Source organism: Panulirus ornatus, chromosome 1 (genome assembly GCF_036320965.1).
Source record: "Panulirus ornatus isolate Po-2019 chromosome 1, ASM3632096v1, whole genome shotgun sequence".
NCBI classification, from domain to species: Eukaryota; Metazoa; Arthropoda; class Malacostraca; order Decapoda; family Palinuridae; genus Panulirus; species Panulirus ornatus.
In genome coordinates, this window is record NC_092224.1 from 36,297,833 (window position 1) to 36,309,341 (window position 11,509).

The 11,509-nt window shown below is 39.5% G+C and overlaps 1 protein-coding gene across 1 annotated transcript; it reads right to left on the reverse strand.

Annotated features, from left to right (window-relative positions):
- Positions 1-1,602: 1,602 nt before the first annotated feature.
- On the reverse strand, positions 1,603-9,255 carry LOC139748678 (uncharacterized). Its single transcript, XM_071661966.1, has 7 exons — positions 9,055-9,255; positions 7,979-8,006; positions 7,237-7,284; positions 6,601-6,633; positions 5,059-5,139; positions 3,614-3,710; positions 1,603-2,425 (listed from the first exon to the last, which is right to left on the reverse strand). The coding sequence occupies exons 1-6, from the start codon at positions 9,124-9,126 to the stop codon at positions 3,661-3,663; spliced, it is 312 nt and encodes a 103-aa protein (XP_071518067.1). The 5' UTR covers positions 9,127-9,255; the 3' UTR covers positions 1,603-2,425; positions 3,614-3,660.
- Between the last annotated feature and the right edge of the window lie 2,254 nt (positions 9,256-11,509).

An 11,509-nucleotide genomic window follows, 5' to 3' on the forward strand; every position in this document is an offset into this window, starting at 1 on the left:
ATCCAAGGCTATAGCCTTGCATTTTTTTTGCTCAGATTTTCAACTTCCTCAGATTTAAATGAAAATTAGTGTATAGATGTTATTTTATATGGTATTTAAGTATTTGGAGTCAAAAGACTGTAATCCTTAATATTAACCGTTTATTTATCACCTGGACTAATTATGATAAAATTTTTATGCTAATTAGTCTAGTAATTATACGAATTTTTAGATTTTCACCACCAATTCGTATTGTTTAACCCCAGACTTGTATTCAGCATCTAAATTTTATCTTATAATGAGGTTTTGAAAAAAAAATCTATTTTTCTGAGAAAATCGCAGGGCATTGTTCAGCTAAAAAAAGAAAAAGAAAAACTTTTTATTTCAAAATAGAAACATAACATATTCAAACATTTCTATACTTGAAATGATGATGGAAAATATATAATAATGCTCTCAGTTAACCATAGATACCCAGTCAATACGATGCAAATGACCAGATATTACATAAGATTTGTTTTTATTTAACAGCTTATTTAAAGGGCATAAAGACGAGCAAATGTTACTGAAACGCAGATTTTCATTCAGCATCTAGATTTTATCTTACAATGAAGTTTTAACAGCTTTAACAGCTTAATCAAACGTCGTAAAGACGACCAAACGATATCTTAACCCCAGATTTGTATTCAGCATGAGAAATAATCCATATAACGAAGTTTTTAATGAAATGTATTTTTCTGAGAAAAATACTAAAAAATGCAGATAATAGTTTAGGGTATTTTTCAGCCCCCCAAAAAGTGTTTATTTCAACCACAGTGGAGTCTGGCACTAAGGAAGTGTGAGTGACAGTCTACCACCTTTGAGAACTTGGTGCTGAGTACGAATGTGTGAAGGACCATCATCTTTAGGGGTTTAGAGACCCGTTTTCACTGGTGGACCATCATTCTCGAATTACGTTTGCGCGGCGGATCATCATCATCATCATCAGAAACTGGAAGTCCCGCTTCTGAATGAATGTGTATAGAGCGTTTCTGAGCAAGTATGGATAGAGAACCAATATCTAAGGAACATATAGATCCAGAAATAAGTGTGTGTGTGTGTGTGTGTGTGTGTGTGTCTGTGTTTGTGTGTTTGTGTGTGTGTGTGTGTGTGTGTGTTGCACCATCATCCTTCGGACCTTAGCTAAAGGCCCAGCACTAAGTGGACCATCATCCTCAGGAACTTTGAAGCCCGGCACCGTCTACGTGTTTGTGGTGGACCGTCACCGTCAGGCACTTGGAAAGTAGCCAGGAGCGGCGGGAGGAGACAGAACGTCGTCCTTCCCGAGCTCGATGTGAGCGTGTGGCTGCACCTGTACATCGAGGGCCTCCAGCTTCTTCGCCGCTTTGGGATTTCGTCGTCGGCAGGGGCTGTGTTGCCATTAGTTAGTACTTTGATATTCATCTTCCTTTTCATTTGGCCAGTATATGTTGTATAACATCTAGTTTGCCTTCTTTTTTTTTTTTATAGCTGAGACGGCACGGTCAATTGAGGCCCTTAATGAAGGCCATAACTATTCGTCTACATACAAGTTGACTGTTTTGATTGTTGATATAGAAAAGGGAAAAAAATGATATTCCTTCATAATGAGACTATTGCTTTATTAATTCATTTTATATATGAACATTAGCTTCAGTTCCTCCAATCTGGTAATTTTCATCATCCACATTATCATAACATCTTGAACCTCGTTAGGGAAACTCCTTAGCCAGTTGCTGCTACTCAGGTGGGGATCCTCATGCACAGATGGAGTGAACTCAAAGCTCGGTTGGAATGGAGCCTATTTGAGTCAGCTACAGAGAGCTCAAAAGATCAGATGGAATTCAGGAGTTGCTTAGATGGGGACTCACAAGATAGGTGGGGCCTATCACAGGAAGCCGGTGGACGGAGCTCATAGTTTACACAGATGGAACTCATTAGCTAGATGGACAGATGATAGAAGGCTCGAGTTCAGAAGTCTGATTGGAGGGAGAACATAAGGTTGATGGAGTTCAGATGGACAAGGCTCGAGGGTTTAAATGGATGGTGCCTACATGGAAGACAGACAGTGCTCAGCTGTAAGATAGATGGATCTCAGACTATAAATGGACCTCAGGTGTCGGATGGGTCAGGTTGAAAAGGTTAGTGAGGTGGATTTCATAAATCTGACTCACGTTTCCCCAGAAGTTTGTATAGGCTATCCTCCGAGGTCAGATGGGTAGATTCCAGAGGTCATGCGAGGGACGTTCGTAGGTCAAATAGGACAAGTGAAAGGGGTCAATAGGGAGGTGCTTATAAGGTCTTTGAGACTTGGAGGCCAAGAGCTTGAGGGAGTTGAGAGGTGAGACTGATGAAGCTCAAAGGTCGGAAAGATAGTTAGAAAATCCAACGTGGAGGAGGTCAGCTTTAGAGATGTGCGGTTCTCGACCTATATGGGATATAAGAAATGAGTATTAGTTTTGTTCTGTTGTGGATACATGTCCGACTCTCCTCCAAAGGTTCACAAACATACTACATTGCAATATGTAGAATTGCGGATATTCACTCATCCATCGTATTATGAATTTCATACATTTAGTGGGTTGTTGAATATTCTACACCAATTAAGAGAATGGTAGAACCTGTATGTAGCATTATAACAATATATTTCAGTAGATTTATGAGTATTTGCTGTAAACTGTGTTTTTAGGAACATCCTGTCTATGTCATGGAAAGTGCTGTCACTATTACTTCTCTCCATAAAACAGTATGCAGTGTGCATATGAATCTTCGTGTGTGTGTGTGTGTGTGTGTGTGTGTGTGTGTGTGTGTGTATGAATAAATGAATAAATATATATATATATATATATATATATATATATATATATATATATATATATATATATATATATATATATATATATATATATATATATCACAGATGAATATCTTACAAAGTTGCGGGATAAGCTGAAAAGAAACACAGCAAAGATCGTAAACAGGATCGGTCGAAAAATGGCACAGGAACAAACATGCAGATTATAAGAAAACGGTGTAAGCCTTGTTTTCCATCCGTGGCAAAGGCCCACGTCTGTGGTAACAGACCATAGCAAAGTCTCCTCTGACCTGAAACAGACTATAAGTAAGTCTCCCCTGACCAGGTATAGACCATAAGGAAGTTTCTTCTGACCTGTAATACACCAAAAGGAAGTCTCCTTTGACCAGGAATAGACCATAAGGAAGTCTCCTCTGACCAGGAATAGACTATAGCGAAGTCTCCCCTGGCCTGAAATACACCATAAAGAAGTCTTCTGTGACCAAGAATAGACCATAAGGAGGTCTCCTCTGACCAGGAGGAAACCATGAGGAAGTCCTCTCTGACCAAGAAGAGACCATAAGGAAGTCTCCTCTGACCAGGAAGAGACCATAAAAAAGCCTCCTCTGCCTTTGAAAGTCGCGTCGGACGAAAGACCACAGAGAAATCTCACCCTAGAGTGTCTGTTGTGATGGTAGCAGCCTGGTCACACCAGAATCAGTCTGTAATCTTACCGAAACATATGATCCTCAAAAGAATGGAATCTAACTGTTATTCACACAGACGAATGGAGTTCTCGCATCCTCTGTTTGAGGGACTTACCCCTATCACGTCGAGTCTTCTGGGGATGGCTGCCCACAGATCCATGACTATTGTCGCCCCATCCAAAGTCCCTCTTCGGCAGGCACGTCCATCATCACTGTGGAAAGAGGATGATTAAAGGTCTTTCATTCGTGAGGGATTTGTTAGTCTGTGATATGAAGAACAGTCGGTTTACTAGCAATAATCAACAGCATTTAACATGCAGAAGTTTATCCAAAAATTATTGATATACGCTGGCATGGGTAGCAATAACTAACACACAGAAGCTAGGCTAACACACGTGATCTATTCTCTACCGCTGGACTCCCTCACTATAGTTATGATATACTTGTCATCTTAAGGATCCTCCGACCACAATCTGATTTCTATCACTTCTGGTTCGGCACATAACCCCATTTGAAAAGGTCAACCACGGCATTGTGGGAGAGCTCAGAGTGGTTATCCTTGCGTGGCCTATTCATCACCTTTCCCTATGGTAGGTATGACTTCACTGCCCGGAATGCCTCAAGTTGTGCTGGACTCGGAGCAAAGGTTATCACGGCCGAGTCTTTCGTCCCCTCTTCTACTAGATCTCTCTCTCTCTCTCTCTCTCTCTCTCTCTCTCTCTCTCTCTCTCTCTCTCTCTCTCTCTCTCTCTCTCTCTCTCTCTCTCTCTCTCTCCACTCACGGCTTTGTCGCTCCTGCTCTGAAGCCTGTCGCACCAAGGACGGAGCACACAGGGCCATGAAACTCCTCTCTTCTGAAACCCATTCCGCTTCTCGTTTGTGGTCGGAATCACTACAAACCTGTTCTTCTTAGAGTCAAGCACACCATCATGAAAAAAAGAGAAGCTGTACTTATTTGATTACATCCTGGAAAATCTACGAGGTGCTTAACAACTAATTAATTCTCTGTCTCCTCTTCCTCTCTTTCGACGTGACCAGGTTATTGCTAACTCTCCAACTGATAAAGTTCCTCTTTTTAGTGCCTTAGTTTCCCCATGTTCAACTGTGGATGATTCTGCTCCTCACCCTTCCACCTTTATCTCCTCCCACTGAACCTATGGCATCTATAATATCCTCCCGCAGGGTCTTCCAAGTGCTTTACCAGCTCCAGCCGTCGAATTCTCTTCTTTCTTTCGTCTTTTCCTATAGTCTTTCTTCCTCTGAGTCAGGTCTACTCGTGGAGCCCTGATTAATTTCTGCTTTCCTCTTTTTTTTATTTACTTTTTCGACCACTAATAAAAAAACTATGAGTGGACAACTCACACTAAAGGGTAGACAACTTAACCTAACTCGCGGGTGATCAACTCGACACTTCAGGGTAGACAATGTACACGAAGGTTGGACAGGTCACACTTGAGGGTGGACAAAGATCAGACTCAAAACTTGGATACAACTCACACTCGAGAAATGACAACTCCCGCCACCCTCCAAAAATAAGGAAAAAGAAAATGGACAACTTACTCATGGGGTTGGACCGCGTTTCGATATTACACACTGCTTTCAGAAGGGCTATAAGTGCTTCAATGCTGCTTAAGTCCAACTCTGCCGGGAGAGATCTGTATGAGCGCTTCGTCCTTCGGACTTTAGACAGTTTTATTTCTCCAAGTATAGTTAAGGAATAACTACCTACCTATATATATATATATATATATATATATATATATATGTATATATATATATATATATATATATATATATATATATATATATATATATATATATTATTGTACTTGATCGCCGTTTCCCGCGTTAGCGAAGTAGCGCCAGGAAACAGCCGGACTCATCCACTCCATACATATATAAACATTTACGCATATACGCGTACATATACATACATTCATATATATATATATATATATATATATATATATATATATATATATATATATATATATATATATATATATATTCATACTTGTTCGCCTTCATCCATCCTCGGCGCCACCCCGCTCTCAGGAAACAGCATCGCCACCCCCTGCGTCAGCGAGGAAGCGCCAGGAAACAGACGTAGAAAGGCCACATCCACTCACTTCCATTCTCTAGCTCTCATATGAAATGCACCGAAACCATAGCTCGTTGTCCACATCCAAACCCCACAGACCTTTCCATGGTTTACCTCAAAGGTGTCACATACCTTGGTTCAGTCCACTGACAGCACGTCGACCCCAGTATACCACATCGTTCCAATTCAGTCTATTCCGTGCACGCCTTTTAGCCTCATGCACGTTCAGGCCCCGATCGCTCAAAATCTTTTTCACTCCATCCTTACACTTTCAATTTGGTCTACCGGTTCTCCTTGTTCCCTCCTTTTCTGACACGTATATTGTCTTTGTTACCTTTCCTCATTCATTCTCTCCATATGTTCAAAACATTTCAATACACCCTCTGTTCTCTCAACCACACTTTTTACTAACAAACCTCTCTCTTACTTTTCATTACTAACTCGATCAAACCACCTCACGCCACAAACACACATACATATCTATAATATAACTTAATCTAGATTATCTAAGCTTTATATTTCTTGTCTCTTCCCTCATTTTTTCAACGCCTCTCCTGGACGAAGACCTTTTCTGTATTACTAAAACCTTACGAAGAAAAAGAAAATGCTGCACTATATACCTGATGCTGTCACTGAAAAAAATAAAAGTTGATCTCTCAGAAATAATTTCATAAGGGCTACGAAAACATGTGAAAATAATGTCCCATATTTGGACGACAAACATGAAGGAGCAGTGTGAAGAAACTGTACAGAAAAGAAAAAATAAAAACTCGGTGGATGAAAATCACAAAGAACTCATATCCCTGAGCAAGGAAAAATATTTAGAGCCTACGTTACATATTTTTCATTTTGTTTCCCTTTACCCAACGTCCTTACAAGACATTGTGGTCTATACAAGTCCAGGGTTGTAGAAGTAACTCGCGCACCAGAAATCCATGACAGATATGTGAGTCTCGACATCAGGAAGAACATTGTCGAAACCCCTGTAGAAAACAACTTACCTGTATCTTCTAGAAATTTCTCTATCCTCTTACCTGCCGGGGGTGAAAATAAGAACATTAATCACTGTCTCTATTTTGGCATGGGTAAATATGGGATGAATGTTAACATATAAAAATAAGGAGAAAGAATAAATGAAGGTCATTCAGGGTTACATAAGAAGTTATAGCTTATCAGATAGGTTCCACTTGTACCACTGAAGAATGGTGTGATTGGAACTGTACAATTACTTATCTCACAGTCTCAAAGGATATCTTAGTGTATATATATATATATATATATATATATATATATATATATATATATATATATATATATATATATATATATGCGGAAACACTAATAGGAAAAGGAAACACGAGAACCGAAGCGTTTTCATGTATCGCCACATCTCCAGAGAACTAGTTACATAGTTGGCTCTAGAGATGTGTTAATACACGAAAGCGCTCAAGATTCCCGTTTTTCCTTTTCTTAATGGTGTATCTGCATTCATTAAGTCATTGATTTGTTGTGAATGTGTGTGTGTGTGTGTGTGTGTGTGTGTGTGTGTGTGTGTGTGTGTGTGTGTGTGTGTGTGTGTGTGTGTGTGTGTGTGTTTCTTTTTATGTAAAAACTTAGACTTCGGTTCTAGTACTCACAGATTTTCCTCAATGAGAAGGGGGAAGACCAGAAGCGCTCGTTTACAGCTGTGTGGGAGAGAGTAAGATTTGTTAAGCATTTGGGTAGTCTCGGCCTGTGCTGTATCACCTGTGCGACATATCAGGATGTTGGAGAATAGGTTTTAATCAGGTTATGTTATGCTGTGTAAGGTTAGATTAGATATTAGTTGACTAACAACAAGCATAAGTGATGTTAGGAACTATAAAGTCTGACTAAGGAGAAGGAAACAAGCATAATAAACTGGTATTAAACATAATGAATATACTTGAATGTCACGACTACAATATATGACATGGTTGGAAATTAAATATATTCAGTCTAAGGAAGTAATATCAATACACAAACTAAGAGAGAACTATAAAGCTACGTATGGAAATTTAGTATATTTAACATAAGAATATTAATCCATAAACTTAAGAAAAGAAGACAAACGAAATTACTAAAGGTAACAACACTGTACAAGGGGGGGACGGGAAACACACACTAATAACTTTATTGGAAGTAAAACATGGCACAGCGAAGCAACCGCCCGTGACATGACGTACCTAGGTAGAAGATGACATGACTGCGAGAGAAGACATGACCAGGGGGAATAAGGTCGAGCATGAGGGGAATTACTGATAAATGGAACAGAGAGGTAGGGGTGGTAACAGAATAGCCCTGGTAGTTTCAACATGGGGCCCACGTCAGGGGAAAAAATATGAAGATATGTTTTCTTACGTATCGTTTCGGAGTCTTCCTCCTGAACCTGAAACAAAGATAGAAGTAATATTAGGACTTGCCTCATGTGTGATTTTTCTACATATCGCAATTCGGGTATGTAACAAGTAAATCTAAAGAATGGGATGTGTTTTAACTAATCTGTTGAATCCAATGGGTCAATTAAACAAAGTTTTTGTAAGCTATGATATGAATACGACTTATGTTGTGATTCATTCCGTTAGGTTATCAGTTTTTTCGTCGTTTATATTCATTTCTATGTACAGTTAATGAATAGCTTCACGAGTGGCTGAATTAAAAGACTGATCCAAATTCAAAACTGGAATTGCTGTTCAGAGATAGATGTCGTTCACACTACGGATGATTCTGTTATATACAAATTACTTACCGATCTAGATTTAGATTTATAACGACAGCGTATATATATATATATATATATATATATATATATATATATATATATATATATATATATATATATATATATATATATGTATATATATATATATATTCTTTTTTTCTTTCAAACTATTCGCCATTTCCCGCGTTAGCGAGGTAGCGTTAAGAACAGAGGACTGGGCCTTTTTTTGGAATATCCTCACCTGGCCCCCTCTGTTCCTTCTTTTGGAAAATTAAAAAAAAAAAAAAAAAAACGAGAGGGGAGGATTTCCAGCCCCCCGCTCCCTCCCCTTTAGTCGCCTTATGCGACACGCAGGGAATACGTGGGAAGTATTCTTAATCCCCTATCCCCAGGGATAATATATATATATATATATATATATATATATATATATATATATATATATATATATATATATAGCTAACAGCTACACCACGCTGCAATTCCCCCCCCCCCCCCCCATTTTTTTTTTATCCAAGAAATAATTTCCAGCGACATAGTGATGCATACAAGAGACCATAAGATATCTTCGTCCGCGTTTTACATTGGTTTGTGGATGATAGATTCTGTCACAATCCCGATATTGGGCATAAAAAAGATAGTTTCAAACAACTTTCGAAACTGAACTTAGTCACAATGAAAAATAAGCTCACAAACTTATAAGTTTTAAGCTTACCTGTTGTTGGACACTGGCGGCCGTGTGGTGGACTGCCAGCACCACGAAGATGGCTAAGAGCAGGGTGCGCATGTTGAATTGCTTGTTTGTCACTTGGTTGACTGGTGCGCTACCTGCTCACCGGACAGTTTATATACCCTGGCGGTCATCGTCATCACCACCCACCAGTACCTCGATTACCATTGGTCACACCTGCTCAAAGCGTCGTCACATGAGTCATCCTCATGAATTTATATTTTCATAAACCTCTGCTGAAAATTTTACTGTGACTGCGAAGTGACCACACTGTGTATACTGCACACTGAAAAAGACAGCTTGACGTCTTATACATGTTCTGTAATATATACATGTTCAGTGTCGTACACATGAGATTGTCCAGAATGTCTGTATTTTTGCGGTCTGTCACATAGCGAAGGATGTTTATGAAAAGCTTCTCTGGTGAAGCAGATAATGTACCAAATCATTTGACGTTGAATCCCTCAACGCATGCGTGAACAATGCAGAATGGAATGATATGGTACAGTTTGCAAGAACTATATCCAGTTTCACTGAAGAAAAAACCGAGCCTTCTTCATGATTTTCTCTACATTTGCTGGAGGTACCATGAACTGTCGCGGGATCTGAACACTTATGTTACTTCTGTTAATGTTCGAGTGCAAGTCTGTCCCTCCAGTGGTGTTTTTCCATCGTTTCTCTAAGAGACGAGTCTCGTGCAAATTAGTGACTCGGTTTTCCATTATGATGTATACCTCACCTCTCTAGTTTCTTGAATTTACAGCGTAGTGGGAGTTGATGAGTCCCAGTAATTTCAATCATTCACTGAATCTATCGCTATATCTCGTGTACTTTCGTTATGATATGATGTTAGGTTAGAATACCACTGGTCACTGTAGAGCAAGAACCAAGTGCAGTATGACCACTGATACTGTTGCCCTGGGCGTAAAGCTTCTATGCTTCTGACATTTGTAAGTTTATCTTTCTGTATGATTATTGCGACCGCAAAGGAAGTGTTAGCCAGCGTCATACCTCAAGTTACCTCGATCTGTTGAACACATTGTTGTAGGAGGTTGGATTGCATGTTGTATGGGTATAGGCAAAAATTCATTTATTTCTATAGATATTTCTAGTACCAAATTTCCGGGACGTTTGCAACTTGAAAACTGCCCTTTATAAATAAGAAAAAACACTTTCACGGGGAAATGAAACACGAAAAGTTCCCTAGTGCACTTTCGTGTAATAACACATCATCAGGGGATATACAAGAAAGAAATATAAGTCAGTTGATATACAACGAAGAGACGTAGTTAGGACGCCATCTGATAAACAAGTGACTACTTGAATGAAATTTCTCCAATATCCCGGGAAACAGCGATCAATCATATATATATATATATATATATATATATATATATATATATATATATATATATATATATATATATATATATATATATATATATATACACACACACACATATCACATAATGCTCTCCAACACAAGGATTCAAACCCCACACCATTTGCGTGGTTGCTGGGTACGCGGGTTTCGAATCTTTGCTGTTGGAGGGCATTATATGTTCTATGAAAAGTGCGTGTTCATATGCAATATATTTGTATATCCAAAAACAGCCAGAGTTCGAACCTAGGACCTTAGGCGTGGTTGGCAGGAGCAATACCGATAAGCTGTGATCGCTCCTAATAGGGAAGTAAGTAGTCGATCACGAACTAATCGAATATCCTTCGTCTCAGATACATGAGCAACAGGGTCTAGACCGATCAAATCCCATCAGGCTCACATATCCAGCAGATAACATTGTACAGACACTAACGTTACAAACGCGGAGGTATATGAACACGAATATGGTAGGTCGCCCTGGAAGTTTGAATCGTTTCGATGTGGTCTGTGAGTACCGATGCAATATTAGGGACTGTCAGCCCACCGTATAAACTACATCGGACATACAACCTGCATCCTGAACCGCCTCTCTTGCTCCACTTACAAGAAAGTGGAATCAAACAACAGTCATGAATAAAAGCATGGAACGAGACTAACGAGGGAGATTATAGTGAATAAAGCTAAAAAAACATTACTAGTTGCAGTGATTGGAGGAGACTGCAGATATTAGGAGCCATTCACATTAGAGAGAAAACATCTGTCATCAACATCCAGACAGACATGACCACATGGCCCGCCAATAGGACGTAGACCTAATGCTGTTTTAGGACAGGTAAGAACACATCACTGACCCGCCTCAAGTTACCGAGTCCGCCATTTCAGGACAGGAGGGTCGTGTCACTGACCCACCCGATCCTGGGTTACGAGGGTCAGAGAGAATCAGACGAGCCTGACCTGACCTCAACTCCACACTCGAACAATAACTGTCTCGCTTGGCCAAACTTAAGTGTATTTAGTGATGGACTGTCTGTATTCCTACCACATTCAATATTGTTCTTC

What these genes read in the sequence shown, in the direction of transcription:
- LOC139748678 (XM_071661966.1), bottom strand. Translation starts at nt 9,126, where the DNA reads ATGCGCACCCTGCTCTTAGCCATCTTCGTGGTGCTGGCAGTCCACCAC. An exon ending in CCGCCAGTGTCCAACAACAG is followed by an intron (nt 8,007 to 9,054) that starts GTAAGCTTAAAA and finishes TCTTTGTTTCAG; the next exon opens with GTTCAGGAGGAAGACTCCGA. An exon ending in GGAAGACTCCGAAACGATAC is followed by an intron (nt 7,285 to 7,978) that starts GTAAGAAAACAT and finishes TCTCCCACACAG; the next exon opens with CTGTAAACGAGCGCTTCTGG.